General features: G+C 37.6%; 2 protein-coding genes across 2 annotated transcripts; one reads left to right on the top strand and one right to left on the bottom strand.

The window, feature by feature from the left end:
• Positions 1–42: 42 nt before the first annotated feature.
• On the top strand, positions 43–7,518 carry LOC102690436 (uncharacterized). Its single transcript, XM_015363669.2, has 7 exons — positions 43–131; positions 459–577; positions 1,173–1,269; positions 2,436–2,808; positions 3,010–3,144; positions 6,390–6,529; positions 6,868–7,518. Exons 1-7 carry the CDS (start codon positions 123–125, stop codon positions 7,090–7,092), a joined length of 1,098 nt encoding a protein of 365 aa, XP_015219155.1. The 5' UTR covers positions 43–122; the 3' UTR covers positions 7,093–7,518.
• Positions 6,691–24,107, bottom strand: ace2 (angiotensin I converting enzyme 2). The gene is made up of 18 exons (XM_006639122.3): positions 23,873–24,107; positions 20,593–20,751; positions 19,236–19,329; positions 17,700–17,843; positions 17,274–17,386; positions 16,250–16,355; positions 15,848–15,945; positions 15,367–15,539; positions 14,489–14,715; positions 13,609–13,753; positions 12,607–12,705; positions 11,923–12,045; positions 11,281–11,459; positions 10,761–10,819; positions 9,719–9,816; positions 9,460–9,576; positions 8,586–8,780; positions 6,691–7,704 (listed from the first exon to the last, which is right to left on the bottom strand). The coding sequence occupies exons 1-18, from the start codon at positions 24,053–24,055 to the stop codon at positions 7,587–7,589; spliced, it is 2,430 nt and encodes an 809-aa protein (XP_006639185.2). The 5' UTR covers positions 24,056–24,107; the 3' UTR covers positions 6,691–7,586.
• Positions 24,108–26,814: the final 2,707 nt, after the last annotated feature.

The following is a 26,814-nucleotide window of genomic DNA, read 5'->3' as shown; positions in this document are numbered from 1 at the left end:
TGTCAAAAACAAGAAGTGCACAACATTCAGCATTTGTATGCTAATTTGAACGGAGCTATAAATGGAGTTTAGCTTGTGAAATACCTGTAAATCACTGCTAGGATTAACAGTCAGTTAACAACATGGAAAAGGTACAGTATAGTTTACTCTGATCTGAACAACCAGAAATGTATTCTTCAGGTTTGATTTTAGCTTTAAAAGCATATATGTTAAGTTAAGACATTAACAGGGTGGATATAAAGTGAAAGGATTCAGTGAGTCAAAAAATGAAAGTTAAAATGAGATGGCATATAAAATGTGGTTTTGCACTGAGGTATACTTTATGTTTTATCATTGTAACGGTACCTATTGATATTAATATAAGGGTTTCATTTTATTTAGAGCCCATTTCTTTAATATCAAATATAACTGTTTTTGTTTTTAATTATTCTTTTGTTTCACATTTCTTATTTTTCCAGGACAATCCTTTAAATGGGGGAGTTTCTATTCTTCACAAACTGGAAGGGGGCAAGCATTATTATGAAGTGGAAAAGATGGTAAAATACCAAAGTGCAAAGAGCAGTCGCTTCATTTTAAGGTAAAGGGAGAGATGTCTGCCAGTTATTTTACTAAGGATCTTTGTCTTTAACAAATTAATCAAATGTACAACTAGAAAGATTTAAAATATTCAGTTTTTCTTCTGAAGTTTATTTCTTTAATTCATTATTATTATTTTTTAATTGATTTGATTTGGAAGAATTGTTCTTGGCATTCAAATCACCGTTAGATTATATAGCATTGATATAAAATAAGTTAGTTTTAATAATGTTTTTTTAACAGTTGCTTTTAATCTGATATACATGATGTCAAACATTTCCTTAGTACTGGTTACAGTGCTGCATTATTAACTTTATTGTGCTGTGGCAATAGCACAAAAATAGCCACATTTCTGTAAATTCAATAAATTTGTCGTTTTTTCAAGACATTCATGACCTATAATTTTTCTAAGTCTTAATCTAAATTAAATGTTAGATCTTAATCTAAATGTTGCAAAGAACTACATTTATAGTTAAATTTAAATTGAGACAATGAATTCAGACATAAATTCCTGTTATGCTAATGTGTACTGCTTTTGGTTGGAAAAAAAGCAGAGCTTACTGAGCTTAAAATGAGACTTTCCTCTCATTTGAAAGGAAAGGTGATAAACTTACCCAGATCAATGGAGTAAATCTGGAGGATGTGACACCTGAAGCTTTTGCAGAACTACTCTGCAAACAATTGCCTCTGTTGGTAAGTGATTCACGACCTTTGCAGATTGAGAAGGAATTTGCAAAAATTACTGGGGGAAGAAAGGTCAATGGAACTTAGTTGATTGTTATTCCCACAATGGTATCGTATACAATTAATATTACACCTGCAAAAAAACTGCTAGTTTACATTTTAGAAAAATTCAAATCCCAAAAATAGTGTACATGTTCTGCTACCACCACCAAATTAAGAATATAGATGGAAATGTTAGTTTCTCTTATATTTCATGAGAGAAATAAATGTATATATTTTGAGGATGGCAAAACATGCACACATATAGTTGCAGACAAACCCTATGCATTATATGTAGATAATTATTGTAGGATCAAAGCTCTTCCTGGTTTCTGTTGTGTTAAGAAAACTATGAGCATCAAGCTCCCTATCTTGGTCCATTGCAGAGTCTACCCCCAAGAATGCTACAGTAGTTCACATTTACACAGCTGGGAGGACTGGAGAAAAGTACTGTACTTCACACTGTTACAATAGCAGCATCTGCAGCCAGAACTTGAACTCACAACCCACGCATTAGGGTACTTTCCCTCTGCATTATGCTACACTACACAGTATCCCTATATAATGTATATTTTAATTGTTGACCCAAGGCTGACTGGAGATTTTAGTATCTTTAGGAATGAGGGTATCATCTGGGGCATCAGCAGGCAAGGTAGCATGTTATCTTCTCCCTACAGCTGAGAGAGGGAGGAGTCTTGATGGCACAGATTGAGTCCTCAGTAATCCCTGACTTTGCCATCAGCAGACAGACGTGTTCTCAGAGATGAGAGAGATAACCATAAACTAACTGCTGCTGTATCAGGGGTACAGAGAGGCAGGCCCAGTCAAACAAGATTAGCCAGAACAGTTAGTGATGAGAAGAGTTGCTGGTTGAAAGTGAAGATCTGGTGCTTTTTTGAAGACAAGTAGCAAAGAGTTGAGTTAAAAGAGTAAAGGTTTGATTTGAAGAGACAATTTTAGTGATGAAAGACAGACCATTTAAAACGTGGGAAAAGCTCAAGTGATATGCTGGCAGGGATAGGATTATGGTGATGTGTGTCCCTGTTAATGTCACAATATTACAATTACACAATGTACACAATGTAATGTCACAATATTACAACATGTACAGTAATCACTTATTCCATCACCCTCAGACTGTGCATCAATCATGTCCGCCTGGCCCACAGAATGTGGGTGGAGGACATCCATTCTTTAAGGAGAAGGGGTTCATGACGGTCACCTTTGAGATGGTGCCAGAGAATGAAACTGAAGAGCAGGGAGGGCCTGGCAGTGTCGAGGACAGAGAGCAGCTGGCCGGGGGCAACAGCAGCAGTAGTACAGTTCACAACAAGACAGGTGATGGGAACGAGGACCTGCTGCTGGTCTCTATGAGGGAAACCAACATCTCTGTGGTAGTGGGGAGGTGCTGCGACAAGCACCCAGAAGTTTCCTGTAAAGACTGCAGAAATGCCAAGTGCAGCCTGAGTGATGTCCTGGTGGTATCGAATTCTACCAATTTCACCCTTGGTAAGAAAAGCGTTCTTGCAGTTTTTCTTTTTGTTTTATTAAAAAAGGCACAAAAACTGAAACTTCCTCCTGAGTTGCAATGTTGTGCTTCATTGCAAAATACTTAATCTTACTACAATGATTGTGTTTCTCCTTGTGAATTTAGAATCATGAGTAATATTTGTTTTTGTTGTTGTTGTGCTGTATTTTCTCATTTTCTAGTCTCCAGAGGCACCTATAATTTATTTCAGGAGAAAGTACAGGACAATATTTTCATTCAAAGTCTGTGGCAAGATAATTACGTTCAGCACCACTCCTCATTTCCAATGTGCAAACCATTATCAAGGACAAAAGCAGGTTGGTAAAGATGTTCTTGTTTTAAATTTCAAACTAATCTGTTTCAGTTACATCAAAATAATACATACACTGCACTGCACTCATTTTGATATCATATCCAATTGAAAGCCTTCAGATTTTATTAAATTAGAAAAACATTGGCATGATAAATACAGAACATGAGATACACTATTGTTATATTTATTAAAGGTTAAATTATTAATCACGACCTTTCCATAATATCTGCAGTGCATCACCCAGGTTAGTGCTGCACTTCAGTGGAGAATGAAGTCAACACCAACATATATAAAAGCAAGGAATTGTACAATTTTCTAATTTAAAACATACTGAATACAAGTTCTTATCTGATGTTCAAGAGGAATAATGGAAATAATCTAATTTTACTCAGCAGTTCTAAATCATAATGATTACTGACATTACCTACTTCATTGAAACAACTTTTTTTGCATTTTTTGGGATGCATCCCTCCTCCATCTTGCAGCTCCCACTTGGTTACATCCTCTCTCTGAATGGGGTTCAAGCCCTACCACGAGGCTTTATCAAGCACGTCAATCCAAAACATATTATACTTAAAAAAAGCATTCACAAAGCATCTGATTCGTGGATGTTGATGTTCCTCATAAACATTTAATGTGAATGATACTGCAACCTTGTGTTTAATAAATCCATCCATTTTCTAAGCTCTTCATCCAATTCAGGGTTGCAGGGAAGCTGCAGCCTCTCCTTGCAAACATGTCTGTGTCTATGTGTGCCCTGGATGGGACACCAGTCCATTGCAGGGCACACACAGACACAGGCAAGCAGGCACTGACAGGCCCAGGGTGTAAAGATGCATCTTTCAGGACCCTATGCAGACAGCCCAATCCGGAAGGGAGTGAGCACACATGGGGAGGAGACGAGGAACTGGGCTGGTACACGAAACAGGGGGGCGTGACAAAGCTGCTCGGGGGGGCATGGTCCAGGCAAACAGTCCAAAAGGGAGTCAGAAGGGAAAATTCAGTACAAGCAAAAGTCTAGAGCCAAGTGATCCATCCAAGAAGAACAAGACAAGTTTTGTAGGGATGCTGGAACAGGGATCAGGTGCGCAAAATCAACTAAATGTGAAAGAGCCGGAGCGCCCTTAAAAGGGGGGGATTACAATCATGACACGAGGCCGATCGTCCCAAAAACAATTAACCTGGCAGAATGTTTTTGGACTCTGGGTGGAAACCAGATCACCAGAAGGAAACCCATATGAACACAAAGAAAATACAAACTCAACTCCACATCAAATAGAACCCAGGGCCCCAAAGCTGCGAGGCAGCAACCTTTGTGATTAATTCACCATTTAAATCATGCGTTAAACACTTACAGACATGCACCTAATGGACAACAGCATCTGTTGAAAATAGCAGGCCCCAATTTAAAACACTGTTTTCCCTGCAGATATTTTACCACTCATCCTAACAAGAGCAAATGTAACATGATTTACACAATGGGATGTGAATTTTACCCTCTCCCTGTAAAGCTACAGCTAATTGTTCCTCTTCTTGCATTCCGAATTGTGCTCTATTTTGTTTGGAACATCAGATGATTGTCTAATAAGCAACTTGTAAAACCGCTCCACAAGACAAATTAAAACTGTTGTTGGACTTTCCAACAGTCCATCATATAATAGTCCTGTGTATGTTCTTCCATAAAAATACTGTTTACTAAACCGCAAAGGATACCGTGTTACTCTAACATAATAAATAAATTTAAAAAGTTATACTTAGATCAATTAGCTACAGTACTAATTACCAAAAAGAGCTGCTGTACATGGGCTGAATTACTTTTCTCTATTGTAACTGTTCTTATGTTCACAGCATCCATACTGTATTTTTTCTGATTGCATAAACACTCAAAAACACAATTGGTCATTACTTTAAGATAACCCAACACCACAATTTCAGTTAATTTGTTCAAATTTACTTTTCAAAATCACCCCGGGACCAAGGAAAAGAAAAACATTATTCACGAATCCTATAATTAATGGGTCAAAAAAGATGCTCCCCATTTAGACATAGGATGAGGGGTAAAATATCCAGACTGTAGCTTTTATTTTCAATAACATGTTTCCTAATCCTACTCTGTTTAAGTGTTATATACAGTGTTATAATCCTATCACAGCTCCATTTGTGTTTCCATCAGGTGGAAAATAGTAGGTATTAAAGGCATTCTGACTGCCCAAGGCTTGTGTTACAGTACATTATATGTTGGGTAACACTGAAGAAAAGCTAACACTTGTAGTCACATTACACCATCTTACTCAAACACTAGTTAAATGCTAAATTTTAAGATTTGCTGTTTGTCTGCTGTCTCTCAGTCAAGCTCCCTTAAAGCTTCACAGCACAGGGGCAGATGAACGAATACCACAGTCATGTGACCTACCAGGGTTGCCAGCTCCACAAGGTTATGGCACTGTAACAGGCCCTGTTACATTAGCAAATTACTAAACAGATTACAGCATTATATAACTGTTAATACATACAAGGCATGTATTAATCGGATATTACTGCAGAAAGTTAAAAATATATAAGGTAAAGCTAATCTGACAGTCAGAAAAACAAACACGTGCCATAATTCATACTAAAATGCAGTGTAACCATATGTTGGTTTCTCTCTTCATTACACCAGCCAACTCACTCTAAATTGTGCCCTTTCAACTGCTTATGACATTAGTTCTATAACTCACACCTTAGAGGCCTAGGTTTAGTCTTTTTCATTTTTATAGTTTTTGTTTTGCATTTATTCTCGATACACATGATTCCTTTTCTGCCATGGAGAAAATAAGATCTGATTTTCCAAAGCCTGTGTCCCAGCTTACTTCTGCTGACCTTCAGCATATTTAAACTCCAGTAAAAGCTGACTGAAGAGCTTAATGTTATTTTATTTCTGTAGAACCAACAAGGGTTTATACTGTGTTCTATGCAAATAATGTGCTGTAAATCTTTGAAAAATATTTAAAAATAATCTCCGTAAACCTCTTAATTTTCCTCTGAGAATATAATTAGTATATTCTTCTTATTAAGACATTGACCTTGTTAAACAGTATATTTAGCACAGGTGGGCCAACAAAGGAAAAACTTGACTAAGTATTAGTAAAACCTAAAAATATTTGTGGCTGATTATCTTAATTCCAGTTTATGCACTCTTGTGAAAAAGGAGAATGTTTTATGGTAAAGAAAAAGTAATTTGTTTTATAATGTACCAATTATATATTTCAGCGAATATGACCATCTATTACTACAAAGTTGACAATGTTGATGGAGATTTTCGTGGAACACCAGTTGTCCTAAATTTCACCAATACTAACTGCTTTCTGAAATGCAGTAAGATCAGAGGCAAGGTGACTCTTAACATTGATGTAAGTACATTCATTTTCTCATTGCAATGTCAGCATTTTTTATGAAAACTAACAATGGTTTCGATAGCAGCTTCATGATGTTTTGAAATTCAAATTTGCTTGCTATCGAGAGAAATATATGCATTTTTCTTGATGTTTTACTTCATCTTCTTACAACGAAATGACTTTTGACATGACATTTAATGACCATGAAAGACATGCATGTAAAAAAAATGACATAAATTAGCAGAAAGAAATCTATCAAAATCGATCTCTTCATCCAATGACTTTCTTTAGAAACAGTAAGAATTGTGTACTGTATGTGCGCTGCACGTGTTAATGATTAAATGTGCTTTCAGAGCTGCAATAAAGAGAACCTGCAGCAAATTTCCTGTGGGAACAAAGACACCTGGCCCTTCGTGTTTTACATGAAAGCAAGTAGAGACAATTGTCGTCGTTTTGAGTCCGCCAACTTCCCTGGGTGGTTCATAAAGGAAACAGCACTTGAAGTAATGCGGGTGGAATCCAGAAACACGGAGGACCAGTCATTCTTCTTTTTAATCAAGAAATTCCATGGGAGTTAATCCACCTCTCCAAGTTTCCCCTCAGACATCAGCTAGGAACTACTGTACACTTGTCTGCGTTCATTAGTGACAGTGAATGGTTGAGGGAACTATGCTTTATAAAACTGAATTCTCTTAAAACTGTGTGCTCTGATGTATTCCATATTGCATTAAATTGTATTATTTTAATCTAAGTAGCTTTCAAAATATCAGGTATAAAGTTCATACCAGGCCTACAATATTTCTTTAAAACTGAACAAAGCAACCATGTTCTTGTAATTTACGACTATATGCTGTTTATTGAATTCTTTAGATGCTATAAGTTAAGTATGGCTTTCATTCATTTTAAAATCAATGTTTTTTTCTATAACGCTTGTACTGTATACCCATTTGCCTGAACTACCTGTACATACTGTACTTTGATATTAAAAACTTGTGTTAAACTGCTTTGTACAGTAGGTGGAATTGCTGTATTCAGCTACTCTGCAATCTGTTGATTTTGAAAAGGTAGAGATTTACAATCCCGTTTGATTATCTTCGTCAGAATACGCTACATTTGTCACTCCATTGGTCTGATTGACACTTCCGTAGGGGTTTTCTGGTGCCTCTCTTTCTTTGTGGATCTTCGAATTTCTGCACGCACACACAACAATGAAAGCAAAAAAACAATATTTTACATGTACAGTAGGAAGTGCAACAGCTCCCCTTTTGACTTTCCGCCCTGTTTAAGCAGAAATAAGCAAAACAGCTTGCTGTTATCGGCTCTGTGTCTGCTTTCGTTCCCTGGCTCTGCATCCCTATACTGAAAAGGCTGAATCTGCAGCTCCTGCAATACTGGAAGGAAAGTCCCACTGGTTGGGTAACTTACATTTTGCAATGACAGCATTTTAAATCCTTGTGAACTACAGTAACTTTTGATTTTGTATCTTTTCATGCTGCCTGAATATCCGATAGCAGTGTGGGATCACAAACATTTTAAGCATATTTGGATTGTCATCTATACTGTATACATCTATATAAAATGAAAGCCTATCGTTTAATTTGTACTTTTTAGTTTGACTGCCTGTAACAGAAGTGTTAGCCAGTCAAAAGTCAAACAAAGCAGCTTCTCCCATAACATACTGTACAACTTTAGCAACCAACACAAGTCTTACACTTTTATGAGTATTTCCTTTTTATGGTACATGGCCATGTTGTACAATATATTGCTAATATACTGAAAAAAATGACTGAATAGCACAGGTGTACCTTATGGGATATGAATTTGGTAATCTGTGCCCATTTTAGAAAGTGTTTCCAATTCTTATAGTATACACATTTTTGCAGCTATAACCATGGTTTTAATGTCTTCATTTATAAAATATTTTGGATTGTGCTTTTACAATCCACTTTAAGCGGCAGGTATTCGGAATACATTAAAAAACATTCATATTATCCTTTCACTATTCTGTTGCAGCTCATTAAGAATTTGTTCCATTGTTATCAATGATCAAAAAAAGTTCTCCTACACATACCTCTTCCTGTTCAGGAATCCAGATATAATCAGGTATGCTGCAGCAGCCACAACCACACCCATGATCACCCCAAACACAACAAGCCACACAGTCACAGGCTGCTCTTGAGGTGGTGTTAATGTTGCTGGGAGACCCTCAAACTCTAGAGTTTTGTCATCTAGTAGAAACACACTATTGATGCGGTTCCTGGACAGCCTGCAAAGAAGTGTCAATTTTTTCACATTACATTTTATTTAAAAGTTTATGAAATTTATGACGTTATCCCTAACACCTAGTCATAAACTTCCTATAATAGACATAAACTACTCAAATTCAGAAATGGTGGTTCAATGTACTGTATGTAGCAGTTCAAATGACTTGCACTTTGACACAAGGTTTCACTGCACGTTATCACAGTGAAACGAAGTACATTTCAGTAGTTCAGTCAAATTCTAATCCCGACAAAATGAGCCAATCAATATAAAGGGATAGCATACTTAATACTTTGTCATTAACTTGCCAGACTGTGGAAATGACATGCTGGCTGAGACCAGGACTGTCACAACCCCTGTCCTTCACAAGGAATGAACCAGGGTGCTGCTGCAAGGGTGCATTTGGAGTGGAGGAAGGGGCACTAGACAATATATTTGCAGAGTTGTGGGCAGCCAGCAAGCATTTATACATATTTAAAGGAAAATTAGGAATTTGACCTCCTCCCTAACGTCTGTAATCAACACAATATACAGGATTGGGAATGAAAACAAATGAGGAACATCTGCATGGTAATTTATTGATAGGGTGGCCTAGTCACATGTCTTGCATAGATTATATGACTGAGTTAAACGTCTCCACTCTTTTCTAACTTACAGTCACAAAAAGCATTCCGACAACCTACCGCACTGCCGCCTCCACATCTCCTTTGGGAATTATTGTTGAATTATTGTCAGGAGCAGTGACAATAAAGTAGAAGGAGACTCTTGGCTTTTCGTTGTATGTGTAGACATTTTCCAACCTAGGTGCACATATTTAGATATAAATATGTTATACATATAAATGAGTTTGTGTGCGAGCAATGAAAAGTAAATAGTGTAGGGCATACTGTACAAATGCAAGCAATTATTCTTAATGTACATGGATTAAAAGAAAACACTTACACAAAGTTGAGTGCCTGCCCCTTTTGCAGGTAATACTGACGCATGGCAAAAGCCATTGTTGCTTTGAAGAGATACATTTCATTTTCATTCCACGAGTACTGTAAAGAAATTTGCATTTAGAAATAGTATGAAATAAGTGCCAGGAAGGGGAGACTTACAGTATCTTTATCACAATTTAGCATAAAGCTCTGATACTAATTCTTTTAAACACTATATGAAGGCGGCTTGAATTCTGGTACACTATGTAATAATGCTGAAAACCATTTCAGTGCAATGCTAATGCTGGTGCTAAAAAGAAAAACCTTTCTATAGGAAAGGATTAATGCAGAAAAGAAGTGTAGATAGCAGTGATGTTTTAGTTGAAACTAAAAAAAGGCATGTGAAATAGGTAATGCAAAGTGAAGTGAAAACTGGTTTGCCAAACATTAAAAAGAATAAGAACCAAATGTGTCTACAAGAACTCTGTTTTCTAGAACTTTCCTAACAAAATGTAAACTGGACAAATAAGAAAGAGCAAATGCAAAAGATAACTTTACAGCTAAAGCCAGTGTAATTGATGGAGATTTATTATTCAATTATACATTTGTTCTCTGAATCTGAACTAAAATGCTATTTCGGCAACATTTGTTAAGATCCTATCTCAATCACAAACTAATGGGAGCTCATATTGTCATGAGAATTGCTGCTGTTTTTATAATTGTGCAGACGTTTATGTAATGTTTCCTGGGGAGCATCTGTGGTTTGGGTAGCTTATGAATGTGGTTTCTGCTTCAGCTGTAGTGATACCCTGTAGTCTAAAGGCGAGATCATTTCAAGTCCGGCAAGTCGCCAGAGGACATTTTACATAGAGATGTTTTCGGTACTATTCATCATTAAAATTACTATGCAATGCAGTTTTATAATAAAGAACAGCATAACGGGAAGCAGCCATCCCGGTAAGTACATAACAATTTATTTAGCTTCACAGCACTTAAAACTCTATTTACTGTAACCATTTTTGTGAGGAAACAACAGTGACTTTTAGCTACTGAAAGGAACTTACTGCTTCATCACCCAATGCTGTCTTCAGGCTGATTCTCACTTTTATTGCATTCTCTGAATCTGTATGGAAACAAAAATGAGCACAACATTATTGATTGAATAATTAGATAAAAATGCAGAAATACTTTGCTTTTTATCAGCTCCTTTTCACACACAGCTAAAAGCATAGATGAGCACCTTCCAAAGACAAACTGTTACCCAAGTTCCAGCAGAAAAAAAACATTCACTGAATTCAACAACAATAGCTAAACTTTCAGCTGCTTAGAATAATAGTAACAAAATGCTTAGTAGTATTAAGATAGTAAACCTTGTTCTTTTTTATGATGTGTTAGTGATCATGAAGATAGCAGGTATGAGTGTGAAAAACCATAACTACAGGTACTGTAAATCCTATAATGTCTGGAACCCGTTGTGAGTCATTCTTGCCGCAGTACTTGATAATGGCAGTAGTACCAATGGATGGAGGTTGTGAAACAGGTGGACAGTGCAAATATTGACCATCCATGCAGTACAGTACATACATGGGTCCCATGCTTTGTCCCAGCCAATATTCCTGTTGTTCTCTTGATTCTGATTTTGTAACCATCTGTATAGTTCATCAAAGTACTCCAGCAGAGGTTTGGAATCCATCTTGTTTGTTTGAGCCACTTTCTCCAGGGCTCTAGTCCATGACTCTGATCTTCCTAACTCAAGCATTGCCCTGTAGTAAAAATGGGTAGAATCTATAGTCAACATCTTGCTTGCAGATGTTAAGGCGTTGTCAAAAACTGTCTACTGCTACTACCACAGACCAAGATGCTTTAGATCTACAAATCAAACTAAACTACTGATGAGTAGCCAATACAATTTTTTGTAGTATTTAATCCATCACATACCACATTCACCTATTCTAATTTGTTGTGGGGTGCTCCACATCATTAATATCACTTATTCCTTTCTGTAAACCTATAAAGTTAAAGGTTTTCATGGATCACAGAATACAGATCTTCCTGGATCAACTGTAAGTTTAAAAACATGTTTTGGCATAAAAAGTGGAAATCATTTAATAAAATGAGTAGAACAAATGGTAATGTGAAATAATACATAGAAGAGTCTTAGAAGAGAAGAGAATATTTGTTACAAGCTTATTCTCCATTAAAGAGAATAAATATAAGATGGCTTACTTCAGTTTTGCACCTGCCTCTGTGGAGTTGGTTATGTCACACTTATATAAAGGTCCAGTGTGTCCTTTTGCATCACACAGAGCTTTCTGGAACTGGAACTGGTAAATGGTTCTTGTGAAGTACCTGCCATAAGGATTGTAAAGGGACAAGAGTGGAGATGGGTAAGTTGGTTAAGAAATCATCTGTAGGATAAGTTAGAGAAATACTGTAAGATGTGAGAATGCAATATGAAAGGTTTTGCACAGACAGAAACATCTCACACAGGAAGAACCTGTAAATTAAATAGTCTATGACAAGGGGTCTTTCTTCATAAAAAGTACTGCATTTCCAATATATAAATAATAATAAAATAAAATATATACACAATACCTAACAACACATACTGTTCTAAAATATTGTGCCATATGGCAAATAATAAACAAATATCATCACAAACTGTGAGCAGGTTTATGGATTTTAAGGAAAATATTATGTATTATATTTGTTAATGATAGATTTGCTTTAGGAAGTTGCAAAATGCACAAAAAGAGATGTTTCACACGGTTCCAAATATCTACTAACAATATTTCCAATGATATTTTAACAATACAAGTTTTTTTAGGAGGTTGTGAATGCTGCACTGCGCCACCTAGGACTAAAGCAGGAAGTGCTTGTTTGACCTTTGCCGCGAGAAGAGAATCTGACCTGATGAAGGAGTAGTCGTTCGACACGTGGAACAGAGCAGGAGGGTCACAGTAGGATTCATCTCGGGGCACAGGCTCGACCACACCAATTAGGTCTCTCCTGTTAAGAAAGGCACTCACCTTCAGGACTGTTGTTGTTCATTAGAATGAAATGTGCTGTAACATGAATAGTATGACCCTCATTGCTTACTGTACATGGCTGCGAACGAGGAAGCAGGTTAATGCAGGAAGATCAATGGAAGAGCACAGCGTCAGCCTATCCTTTTCACAATTGTAAGAGGTGATACACACTGTAGTTGCTTAGCACAGCTGCAATCATTGTCTAATTCCATTCTGTTTTTTGACTGTCTATAGGATAAAGGCATTAAAAGCCATACAAGAGATTTATCAAGACAGGATCTTGACAGTATCTGTAGATTATATTAATGAACTGGTATTTAGTACAAGAGAGGTATACATTTATAAAATGACTGCTGACTAATTCTCACTGTCACTCAGTACTTTGTACTGCTCTCTCATCACACTGCCTGCATGCACATACATCTGGTCTGATCTGTGGGAAAGGGTTCGTTCTAAGTTTGCTATTCGCATACTGAAGCAGGAAGACGGTAACATGTATGAGACACCTAAAGCAGTGTAAGGAATACCATTGTACATATGGAAATATGTAGAACTTAAAGGCTAAGTCTAAATATATACTGGTCCTAAAATAATAATACTTCTCTAAACATGACATTTATGGTAACTGAGAGAGATGGTTGAAAAGTGTAAAAGCAGGTTTTAGATGTACTGTATAGGTGTACAGTAATAAAATCTTCGCTGAACTGCGCTGTGACGTTCTTGCAACCCTACAACACTGTGTGACCAGCCATAGCTTCAGTATGGCCATATGGAGCCATAGCTGTTTAAATAGAAGAGCCTTACAGGTTTTAAAATAGCCAGAATTAAGCAGTGAGCCAAGTATGAATCCTTAGCTCTGCACTCTGGACGGAGAGAAACTTACTTCATTTCCCACCATCTTTTCATCCACTCGTTCTTCGGGATCTGGCCTTGGAAAACCTGCCACCTCCACTCCTCCAGCATGTAAGTGAAAGGCAGCGTAGCCACAATCGTCAGGGCTTGTTTCAGCAGGAAGTTTATGTTTGTCTCTGGAACAGAAGTTGGACCAACGCATTTCCTGGTGCACTGACAGGTGTGTGATAATGCAAACTTTCTACATCTGCACATCCAACAGCCATACTGTATCATCCTGCAACTCCCAACTGGCAGCCCACTGAAGCTCAGCTGGTGTGAGCCTGGTCAGTACCTGGAAAAACTAAGGTTGCTGCTGGAAGAGGTGTTAGTGGGGCCAGCAGGGGGCGCTCACCCTGCGGTTTACGTGGGTCCTAATGCCCCAGTATAGTGACAGGGACACTATACTGTAAAAAGGTACAGTCCTTCGGATGAGATGTAAAACCAAGGTCCTGACTCTCTGTGGTCATCAAAACTTCTGGGGCGTTTCTTGAAATAAGTAAGGATGTTACCCTGGTGTCCCAGCCAATTTTCCCATTGGCCCTTACCAATCATGGCCTCCTAATAATAATTCCCATCTATGTATTGGCGTTCTGGTGCACTATGGCTGCCATTGCATCATCCAGGTGGATGCTGTACATTGGTGGTGGTGGAGGGGAGTCCCCATTACCTGTAAAGTACTTTGTGTGTCCAGAAAAGCACTATATAAGTGTAAGAATTATTATTATTATTATTATTATTATTATTATTACATTTAGAATGTTACATTGCACACTGCATTCCTGCAGTGAGAAAGGCACAGCGATAGTGATTGTGCAGAAACGAAAGGCAGTTGACTGAAATTAAGAAAAGGCATATGACTACAGCCTTACCGTTGTCTTCTTTAAAGTCTGGTTGCAGAAGGCCCAGGGCTTGCAGGTGGCTTGGAGTGGCAGCAGACAGAGACATGATCTCTCCTACAGCCTCGTGGAAGCCCTCATTGGCACCATCCCTAAGCAGGTAGGATAAATTGGAATATGCCATCTGGTACTGGTTGTGTCCCATCTCATGGTGAACTGTCAGGAAGTCATCCATGTTCACCTTACTGCACATTTTGATTCTGCAAGGAATAAAAAGCTTCATTAGACCTGTAGTCTTAGTTTGCTTAACTTAACTGTTATGTGCTCTGAAACTAAATTAGCCATATGTTTCAAAACATATAAAACCACCCACGTACTGTATATGCATGCGTATTTCAACAAATTATATTTTTTTATGATTCACAGACATTTGAAAGATTTCTAATAAAGTCATTCTTACATATTAATAAAGTGGTAAAGATCATGAATTAAAGCAGCACTTAATAACAGTATAAATTTTGTTTAAAAAAAGGCATGACTCAGCAAAACTGCCACTTGCACAATATTAACATGTGGGCAAGTAAATATTTGGACATTTTATTGCATGTTATTTGTCAATATAAAATTATATTTTGCAATGTCAATTAAGCGACGGAGCAACGATGTACTTAAGGAGTTGTAAATATACATTTATAGGTACTACTTTTTTTTCTAAAATACATACTATTAATGGCTATGGCAAGTTGTGAGCATCATAAAAACACTCCATTAATATGTTTTGCATGGGAATTCTCAATCCCTTGGAGTTTTTGTTTTTGTTGTTTCTTTCTGGAAAACTTAGGAAGCTCCCCTGGGGCTGATGATGAGCTTCTCCAATTCAGCCTGAGGCACCTCACTTGTGCACTCCTTACCTGAAGTCCTTTCCATTGCCCATGTCCCAGGCCGTTGGGTGGCACACCACCTTCCTCCCATCATCAGGTTTCTCCAGCATGGACTCATTCCAGAAATTGTCATACATTTTATACAGGCCAACAGACATAAAGAATTTTTCTGCTTCTCTAAACATTCTCAGCACCGTCCAGCCCTGTGAAAGCAGAAGCTTGAAATTCAAGATACATCTACTGCGAAGATTTCAGGCGATCAAGTTTCCAAAGAGGTGTCTGTCTGATGAATGCTGGAATGTCTTATGGATACATCATCTTCAGAATGGAATGCAAATCTGTCATTGATTCATAATTCATTGTATTTTCACTTTTTAGCTTGGCCTATTCTCTATAAAGCATACTCATTTTTTTCTTTCTATCGGACATTCAAATGGTTTTGATGACCACATCCAGTAAAGGGACAAGAAGATGAAATCCACCTTTAGTTTACAAATGGAGGTCAGCTTACCTGATTGACCATGGCAGATGTCACATCAATATCCTCTTTGTTTTTATAGGGGATTGATAAAGGGTATAGGTTTGTCCAAAATCTGCCCCACATATCACCTGATGCAGCAGAGGTAGATAGACAGATACTAAATAAAAAGGACTTGGAGAGAACTGCATTTTAAATGTAATCTTCATTATTCAGTCAGTAAACCTGTGGTAACATAATTGTGATCCGTGCATAAAAAAAATGAATAATATTGTAATTAGGGTATAAGCTATGCAACATTGTAATTACTCTGCAATATTTAATTTCATGGATATGAGGTTAACAAGAAGGCTTCTGTAAACCTCTGTAAGGTAAATTGTACTGCTATAAAATGAAAAAGTACATAGACACATACTGTATCTTTCACAGACTTACCCAGTAAATGAGCTGGAAGACCACCATTTGGGCTGATGTGTCCTGGATATACTTCACGTAGTTTATCTCTCACATAAGCATGGAGCTCTTTATACAAAGGCATTATCTGAAACACCAGATAGTTTCGAAGTGAATCCATTAAAACAGAATAATACAAATGAGATAGATTAAAGAGTATGTACTGTAGCAACTGGGATGCCTTGCTGTTTCTTTGTAAGCTTGTTTTAGTAAAGGATGAATTCAAAGAGCAGTGGCAAAGGAAAATGTTCACAAACCATATTAAAAACAGTTTATACATTGAATATGCAGTTTGTACAGTAACTATGCATGTTGGTGGACTAAAACATATGCTTTACATTGATGTTTTAAATGATAAGTGGACTTTTATTTCAATGAAAAAATGTCTGATTTACCTATATTTTTTAATTTGGTATCACAGCTTAATGGAGTTCATTTAACTAAAGTTCGGGATGGATGACAACAACCACGCTCAATTATTCCCAGCCGTCAGTGATTAGCCATCACTCCCTTCGTCCTTCCTCCACCAAACACTATAAATATCAAATGCGATATCTCTCTCCCTCACGTGCGACTTTCGCATCCCAGCTCCACCTCTGCAGCTACCCCTTGGTTATCTTGCAGGGGGGTCCTGGCCTCCTCGTCCTATGGCCAGGAGGTCAGCCCTCAGCAAAACGGGTTAAGCCAAATATTCACTCCACAATAGTCGATTTTGGGGCGTTGTCATTCCTCGTGAATTGTTTCTCAATTTGGAATTTCTGACACAGCTTTACAGTTGCATTATTGTGCCACACAAGAGAGAATGAGATAATGTAGGTGTGATTCTCTGATTCTCTGACGTGGTCAGTTAGTGCTAATTGGTGTTCCTGAACCCTGTTTTGAATTGTATTGATCACAGTAGAAAAAGCAGAAATAGTAAAAAGCAGAAAAAGTCAACGTGTCATTTCATTTGTAAATGAAAATGAGGTACAAAAGTTGAAGATAAAGGTCAGTCCAATGTTAATACCTCCCGATATAAGCGTCGGACATCTTCCATAAGCTGGTCTCGAGTGTAAGCGTAAACTGCATCATCTGTAGCTTCATAGTTTCCTCTCCAATAGTCCCCATAATCTTTGTAGTCTTTAATTTGAAAAGAATAAAAATTTAGTACACTATTAAATTTGTAGGCCATGAACACTAAACTCCTTCCAGTACCAGTGGTATCTGTTTTCATGCAAAAAACAATTGAAAAAACACTGTAATGTAAATGTAAAAGTAGCACAGGACTCCAAACAGCTTAAATGAATTCTTAGGACAAAGCGTATTTGTTCATCCTCCTTGATGAAGATAAGCTGATTGTGAGATCAGAAAACAAACGTTAGAAAAATAATCAGGAAGCTTTTGTCACTGTGAGAAACAGAGAATTCTGAAACACAGGAGGTACTGTAGTTACTGTTGAGTTTTGCCGCTTCGTTTTTCAAGTCCACATAGTCTTCGTAGAGTGGTCTCATTTTCTTCCCCACTGCAACCCTCCAGCCCTCCCAGGCATGCAGCCGCTCGTAGTAATCAGTGCTTGTAGCCATAGTGTGCTCAAGACCTGGGAGGAAGGAAAGTGAAATGGGACAGTTAGTATTTGTATTGTAATAGTAACTCCTACACATGTATCCACACATGTACAGTACATGCTGTATATACAGAATACATGCAGAATAAAGATCCATATACCTGTGTCACCTTGTTACACAGCTAACTGGAGAGATGAGGTGATTACCACTGGAGACATATTATTTATATTATAAATATTATTTCACTCCAGAAGCAAAGGAAATGTCAGTGAGCAATCCGCGTGTGGCGCAGAAATCAGCGACACCTGCAGTGAGCTGACTTCTCTCACTATAAAAGAGGACTGAAACAGACGGAGAGCATCCACCCCTAGGGAGCTAGGATTAAAATGTCTCGGACGAGACACTATAGTGACTATTGCAAGAAACAAAAAGTTCTTGGGTCTAGAAAACTAAAACATTGACAAACAGACCAAACAGGATCTGTTAGTGATTGACAATAAATTCAAGTACAAGAGAAAATCACAGATGAGATAATACCAACCTCTACAAAAGAGACAGACCCAGTCACTTACAGGTATATGCAGACAGGAAAATTACAACATCCTGACAGTTTCTGTATTTGAGGGTCTATAGACTAAGGTTAAGATGATACCTCAGGCCAAACAGGATCCAAAAGGAATTAAATAAGGACTAAGAAGGATCAAAATAGGGAAAGTGTAATAGTAAAAGGTAAAGAACAAATAAAAGACATCCAAGTTTCTTGGCGTGCAAATGCCCCACTACTCACATCTCAACATAGTTTCCTTGATAGCCTAATGAGGCAGCGTAATATATGACTGAAGTACTTACTTCTTATAAAACAGGTACCAACCAGCTCCAGCTTTTAGACAGTTTTCAATTTCACGATCCAGAATGTTTCATTTTCACCATGATCTCACTGCTGTAAACCATTATTCCACATAACAATGGTTCCATAGCCCTCAACCACACACTTAACAAATATGCAGTGTTTGATCCACAAACCCCTGACCAATTTGCTGAATTGATCCTCATTCTGAAAGTTTCTTCGTTCAATAAACTTTTCTACCGCTAGGTGAGCAGAGGTGCCATGCATACCAGAATGGGACCAAGTTATGCAAATATCTTTGATGGCTGTGTAAAAGAAGCTTCTTCTTCTCCTGTTACAGGCTTTGTTCCTGACGTTTACAAATAGTAAATCAATGATTAAGCCATCTGCTACAATGACAAATTCCCAGACCTGGAATTATATTCCACTGCCCCATCTCTTTCACCTCCACATCCTTTCTGTTGCTAGGATTATCAAAGAAAACGTCTCTGTTTCACAGGATGGGTTTAGAGGTAAATGCGAAGCAGCAGTGTAACAGTTTTCTTTTCAGGTGAGTAAAAACCTTGAAAGATGATACCTGGTTCTAAAGTTTCACAATCGAAAGGGTCATCAACCTTGCACACGGTCCCAGTGCTGTAGATGGTGCTCATCTCACTTAGGACTTTATTCAACTGTAAGACAAGAACATTCTTGTTAAACAGTGTTACAAAGCAATAGGTTAAAAGTAAAGAAACATTACATCAAGCCAAATTGTATTCATGTTCATATCTGGCTTCTAAGGGTTTTTTCTGGTAAACTTCAATTGTGGCGGAATAGCCAATCGCCCTGATGGGACTGGTTGTAAAAAGTAATTTGTTTACCGAGGGTCGTAGTTCACTAATTAGCGAGGGAATAATTATTACAGCAGATGTGTTTGGAATCAGAGCATTGAATGGGCCATTATCAGTGTGAAGCAGGGTGATTGGAATGGGCTGGGTGGTACAGTACCTGCTACACCTACCTGGTGATTGAAAGGCACAGAAGGTACCATCCTGCAGGTACCACTTGGTACCATTCATTGTCATTCCATGTACACCAGGTTCCACCCTCCCATATTCCATGGTCTGATCACAAACAAATCGGGTAATTATTTAAAGTATCCAGAAGCTGGGAGTGTGTGGGGTTTGGATTTTGTGCTTTCATTACAATGCTCTTGCATCATGAACATGTCAATAATGCCCAAAGGGCTAAGCAAGATCAGAACATCTTTTACACATCTTTCTCTTGATACTTGGTACTGTAATTCTAATATTTGTGTTCCAGAGTCAGAAGGGCCAAAGAAAGTAAATGGTTGGTGTAATAGTGTCAGGTTTGAAAGGGTACTGCCTGAACACCGGCAGAGCGTTTCTTATCCTTGGTAAGGGAGTGAGCGGTGTGCCAGTGTGTAGTCGTCTGGTAGGGTGATCCTTCTTTGTTATACGAGATGGGATTTGTCATTAAAGAACAGGATAATCCCTCTGTAACCGTTTCACAAGCACCTGGGTTCTAAGCTTGAACAGCATCCGCGAACGCGTGAGGATCTTAAATAGCAGACCTGATGAGCCTCAGGTGCTGTAGCTGCACATTCCCACACGCCGCGGAGTAAGGAGTGCAGTGGGAGGTGTGCTCCATTGTCACATTGACATATTCACTTTCTTTGGCACAGCCTGGCTTCAGGGGGTTAGTGCAATGTTGGAATGGTACATTGTGCTGCTTAGTCCATTTGTGGGGTCAAGAAAGGAAATATAATGCTTTTTTTATATTTTTAGTCAAGACATCATTATATTCCCTCAGGTGTAGAAATATTAATAAAAAAACTGATAACACGTTAATTACAGAAAATAAAAATGAAATGACTAATCTGATCAATTTCAGCATTTTGTAATCTCAACATGGGTGCTCACAACTTAACATACATGGTCAAATTTATCTTTTGGTAAGACTCCTGATCCTTTGTCTTGAAGTAGTTGTAGCTGCAAAATAATTTTTTTGTCGGCCATTTGCTCTATATTAAACTTGCTGGATTCTTCTGATACTCGGGTGTAGAATTCTGACCACTGAACTCCCATTTCATTCTGAAAAAGAAAAAGACAAATTTAAGAAAATTAAACCAGTCCTTGAAAATGTCCATAGTTTGGAGCACTTTGATGCCCGTGCCCAGTTTGCATAAGCCTGAGGTATACAGTATGTACTGCAATGAGAGGTATTATTAATATTGTAAATATTAATGATGGTGTGCATTATAATAATGGTTTTACATTTCATTGCCTCTTTAAAAGCAACTGAATCTCTTCTAAATTCAAAATTGTCACCTGCAGATTCAATGCCACAGAAATTCTACTATACAGTACCAGCTGCATACAATGCAGAAATATCAGAATTTAGATACACAGATACTTGAGTTTTTACGATTATTGGAGAGAGGCTACACCTTATGTAAAAGACTCAAGCAAGATCAAGACAGATTTGTGTGCATATTGTACATATGGTATACTTCCACTAAATACTGACATACTGCACACCTCATGAATTAAGACAACGCAGTAAAACAGATTATTTTTAAGCCTTCTGTATCTGAGTCAGGTCCTGTGATGCCTAGCTAATTTAGTCCACATGCTGGGAAATCATTGTATCCAGTCTGTCCCAGTAGCAGACACCTTCAGACTGTAAGGTACTCTGTTCAGAGGCATATACTGTAGCAATAAAGCTGGTGGGAAATCCATTTTAAGCAAATGCTATTTTAAATGTATTTGTAATTATATTTTCCTCTCATTTAATCAAATGGTTAAAGTGTTAAAGATTCCATTGTATTCTGTTTTACTTGTAAGATACTTATGTTACTTATTCTGTGTGTATAAATTTAACTTATGCAATTACGCAGTATGCCGTATATTTTGCCTGTGGCCTGCATGTTACAGTGTAACACCTAAAATGAATTTTAAAAAGCATAAGAAACAAGTAAATCAAGTTGACAGGCCACAGAAGATAAGAAAGACACACCGTGAGGCAGGACAGTGAAGCACAAAGGACAGGCTTTCACTTCGGAATTGAAAGCAGCAGCTTCATGAAGGCTGCCACTGGAGGGAGCTGTTGCATCACTTCCGTTATAATACCTTGCTACAAAGATCAGACTGAGAACTACTGTACCTACAGCTTCAGATTTTGTGGTTCCTGTTATTCACAGCAGCAAGAAATTCCGCATTCTTGTATGCCTCTGAGCATACGTTTTTTGTTTTAATCCTCAATCTGAAGGTCTGCTATACAGTATACAGTATTTATCATTCGCAACAGTTATGCACCATTGTGTAATGACCACAGAATTGCAGGTGTATCCTTATCCACACAAGGCTAAACTGAAATTATAACACATTGATAAACCTTATTGTACTACTGTAGTTCAGGTGGGTAGGTGTGTCAGCCTGCGTAGGCTGCAAAGGAACAAGTAATAGGTTTTCTCCATGCTGAAAAAAAGAAGAAAGAAAACACAACGTTTTGGAGAAGGCTCCAAGGCGGAAACCTTGTGTTTTCTTTCTTCTTTTTTTCAGCATGGAATAAACCTATTACTTGTTATTGTACTATATTTCACATTGTGTATGTTATGTCTTAAATAGAAAACCAAACCTAACGTCATTAATAATAATAATAATTGCTTACACTTATATAGCGCTTTTCTAGACACTCCACTCAGGTGGAGGGGAGGTGAGGAGAGTAATGAAGCTAATTCATAGATGGGGATTATTAGGAGGCCATGATTGGTAAGGGCCAATGGGAAATTTGGCCAGGACAGCAGGGTTACACCCCTACTCTTTTCGAGAAACATGCTGGAATTTTTAATGACCACAGAAAGTCAGGACCTCAGTTTTACATCTCATCTGAAGGACAGCGCCTGTTTACAGTAAAGTGTCCCCATCACTATACTGGGGCATTAGGGCCCACACAGACAGCCCCCTGCTGGCTCCACTAAGCTCCACTCTTCCAGCAGCAACCTTAGTTTTGCCTAGGAGGTCTCTCATCCAGGTACTGACCAGGCTCACACCTGCTTAGCTTCAGTGGGTTACCAGCTGTGAGTTGCAGAGTGATATGGCTGCTGACTTGATATTAACACACCGTTAAATTACAATGTACTATACATCTCACAATCTGGAGACGGAATATGTTGAAGCGAATATTAATAAAGTCTTATGTACTGTATATGAATATGTTTCAGCACTCAAAATTCAGTGTGATTATATACTGCATGTCCATAGATTAACCAAACCAGTCTTGCATTCCTGTTTTAAAACTGAGAGTGGCTCTTCAATTTAATCTGCTTCGTTACTCAAGCAGGCAGTTAGTGCCCAAGAATCACAAAATATCTCTCCAGTCACCTTGTTTCACACCACACTAACAAATGTCAGGAGATGAACAGTCAAGGTACAGTATTCACAGAATACCAATAAGCAAGCTCCCTGTATACAGTACCTTAAGAATTAACTTGGCCCAATAAATCTAAAGTGTTCCTCTCACTGGGAATCTTGACTCATTGCACCCACAAAAATATATTTTGGGAAGATACTCCCATTTAGTCTAACAATGAAAATAAAGTGTACTTTGTTTTTCTTCAGTCTAAATGCACTCTGTGTTACACATTCTAGATACTCCAAGCAGCACCTTTTACAGTTTTTGTCTTTGAAACTTTCAGGGGGTGTAGTCCAGTTTTAAATGATGTTGTTACTATCCACTGGAAGAGATCACCCACAATGAGTCAAATATTAAAACTGGATGTCAAAGTTAGATGTCAACCTTTCACTGACTAAAGTATTATATGAAGTACAGTATATTAAGTATACTTTCACTAAAGTATTTTGTTTTGGGAAAAAAAAAACAGTTTGTGATGTACCCCAGCAGTAATTAGTTCATAATCTGATAAACAGAAATATTACAAAACCAAAAATAACTTAAGGTTTCTGAATTAAATTTTTAATAGTAAAATTAATGAAATTGGCTAGCAGTCTGGCTAGATGTGTTGAGTGGCCTGCTCTTGTTTGTAACCTTTCTTACATTTGTCTTCTTATGTTCTTGGAAATTCATACATACAGTAGATACTGCAAGTAAAAACACATACATAAATGACCACAGAGCCTTAGATTCTGATTTGCACATTAAACTGTAGAAAATTGACTGCTCTTTGTATTTCAGTTTTTGACGTTTACTTACCATCTTTTTTGCATTTTCCTCAGTAATGTTAGTATTGTATTCCCATGATGCCAGTGAGTTCAGGTACGTCAGATGGGTAGCGTTCTTGTCAAATTCGTCCAAAAACACTGCAGCATCCCCTTCAGTTAACTGGGCAGCAGCAGCAACTGCCACAATCAACACTAACAGAAGATGGACAGACATTCTGCAGTCAAAACCCAAAGAAGCACTACCACAGAAAAATGTCTTGTTTGACGTGCTATCAAATTAGTTATCATACCGTCCTTTGAACTTGGTCATAATCCATAGGGTGAGCTTTGATCAACCAGCTCTATTGGTAAATTATAAACCCAGATGCACATCTTGTTCCGCCCATTCAGTCCTCACCTTTCCTATTGTATTTCCCTCTGTGTTTATCCTTTCACAGTTTCTCAGTTTATTTTCTCCGGTTTATTTAAGGTACAAGTACGTTTTCTGTCTTTTGAGATGCTGAGATGTTGTGAAATCCCTTAAAGGACCCAAAACACTGGCAGCTGCCCTCTTATCTCATCATGAATTTGCTTTTCAATCCTAAAATATAGCAATTGTTGATCCCTGACAATGAAATCATAAAGATGAAAACAAGACATGGATGGGTCAAAAGGATCAAATTTCTTTTGTATTCGCTTTGACACCACAAATTGATTGAATGGTTTATTCTGTAGCCTGACTGATTCTGAATAACAAGCGTTGTTCCTGCTGGAAAAGGGATCAGTTGCAAACTTGTTACTTTTGAAAATGAAGAAGTTTATTTAAGATGATTAAATCCTATAAGCCTGTAAAGGAGCTTCTTATGTATTGGTTAGGGGGTACACTCTTCACAATTGGTTAGGCTTGGTTAGATTTATATACTTCAAGTTAAATTAAAAATCTTTCTAATGTCATAAAGCGGTCATAGTTAATTTTTCTATACCCCATAAATCATGGTGACTAATGCTTGTTTTACAACATCATAACTCAGTATGGTTCTTCATAAAAAGATTATATTATGCACCATGTTACTTGTCAATGTATAACTATACCTCACTGAAAAGTCCAAATTACAGCTACACAGCTGGACACAGTTGGGTGCTTTGACACAAATCAAAATTACAAGTTCTTCTGGGTGGTTCTGATTTATAATGTTCCAAACAGCTAATTAAAATCCATCTGTATCGAAGCATGCTGGTAAAAAGTCAATAACTAAATCAATTCTATAAGTTTGAGAAAGTAAAAAAAAGTATTTACTGTCACCTGTTCAGTGCACTGCATTGTGCACTGCATAATCAGTAGCCTCCACAATTAATCCTTTCAGCTCTTGTGTTAATTATTATTGTTGTTGTTGTTAATAATAACAACAACAATAATATTAATAATAATAATAAGGACTTTTTGGAACTCTTAAACATCATGCCAATTGTATATGGTTTTTGTGAGGATGTAACTTCCCTCCTTTCAGACAGTCTGTTCCATGTCTAAGATGTTGGTGTCTAACACACCAACATCTGGTGTCAACCTTGGTGTCAACCTTTCTATTTTAGGTTCTGTAGTTTCACTATTACAAGATGTCTCAGTTAAATCACGGAGACATGAGATGAAAACAGAGAATACACAGATCTCAATTAAATTGAAATAATATTTTCCTTAAGTGCAGACAGACCATCACCGTAATGGAGGAAAGTCACAGAGGCTGTGACAGACATTGTTTGAAATAACTGGAATTTTTTTAACTGATACTACAGCGAAGGAGCGCTGGAAAAGAACTGTGGGCCCTGTACATGGGCTGAAGAGTAAAAACCTGTCCCTTTGAGCTCCCGTGGAGAACTGGACAACCGCAGTTTCAGAGCCAAGACAGGGAAAATAGACATGGATTACAGCAAGTGCTAAAGCTTGGAGGAACTCTTTCATCAGGCTAATTCAGCCACAACAACCAGTGAAATGACTGAAAACAGACAATCATCCTTTTAAGAATGTTTATAATGTAGCAGAGATTTTATGCTGTGTTAGAGTGTGTACTCATTCTGAGATTAGTACAGTACGCATTGTGGAATACAAAAAGATACAACCTGGTACAAAGTGCCCAGCTAGATACAGTATATGATCATGGTTGGGGTTACGTTATTAGGAGAAAAAACAGGGCTTCTGTTAGTGATACTGAAATATACTCTCTTAGTAATGCTGAAGACGGCATAAATCAAAGTTTTTGGTACAATGGAGCCAGTTTTGTTTTGTTATTCACAATGGAGAAATTGGCTCAATGGAGAAAGTCATGGCTCACACCCTGTAAAAATGATTGAGGTTGCAGTATGAGTTCCTGAAGGCCTTGATTACAATCTACGGTATATCTAGGGTTTCTATTTCCTCATCAGGCTTATACTTCAGAACATTTTTATCGAACAAACACTCTTGAGTGTTGTAGATTTGTCACTTCTTGGTTTAGCAGATAAGTGTGCAATAGCCCTTTGAACCTTTTCTGTTGAATAAGTAATGAGTGACATTTCTTAAAAGGGCCAAGGTCCATGGTTAAGTGTTAAACACAGCATTTTTACAATTCTGATTTGTGGAAAAGCATAAACACTTGGTAAGTAGTCCACTCTACCCAGAAAGCCCACATTATATCTTTTTCTAAATAATTTAGTTTAAACCGAGCTTATATTTCTCTGGAAAGGTAACAGATGTTCGCAAAAAAAACAATACCATTTGGATCTGACATGTTTTTCCCTTCAATCACATTACAGAGAAGTACTGTAATATGCTCAATTTGTGGTTAATATTTAACAGGCCAGTCAGGCATTAAAGGCTTCCTTTATATATATATTTTTTAAATACCATCGTCAGACATGCATGATTTCCAGTATTGTTCCTGAACAGTTTACATAGTGGTTTTTCTCTTGTCCTTTTGTACACTTTTGAGTACCAAGGGAAACTTGTCTAGAACCAACTTC

Source organism: Lepisosteus oculatus, chromosome 15, assembly GCF_040954835.1.
Source record: "Lepisosteus oculatus isolate fLepOcu1 chromosome 15, fLepOcu1.hap2, whole genome shotgun sequence".
Taxonomy (NCBI): Eukaryota; Metazoa; Chordata; class Actinopteri; order Semionotiformes; family Lepisosteidae; genus Lepisosteus; species Lepisosteus oculatus.
Note: the sequence above shows the minus strand (reverse complement) of the source record. Positions and strands in the feature narration are given on the sequence as shown.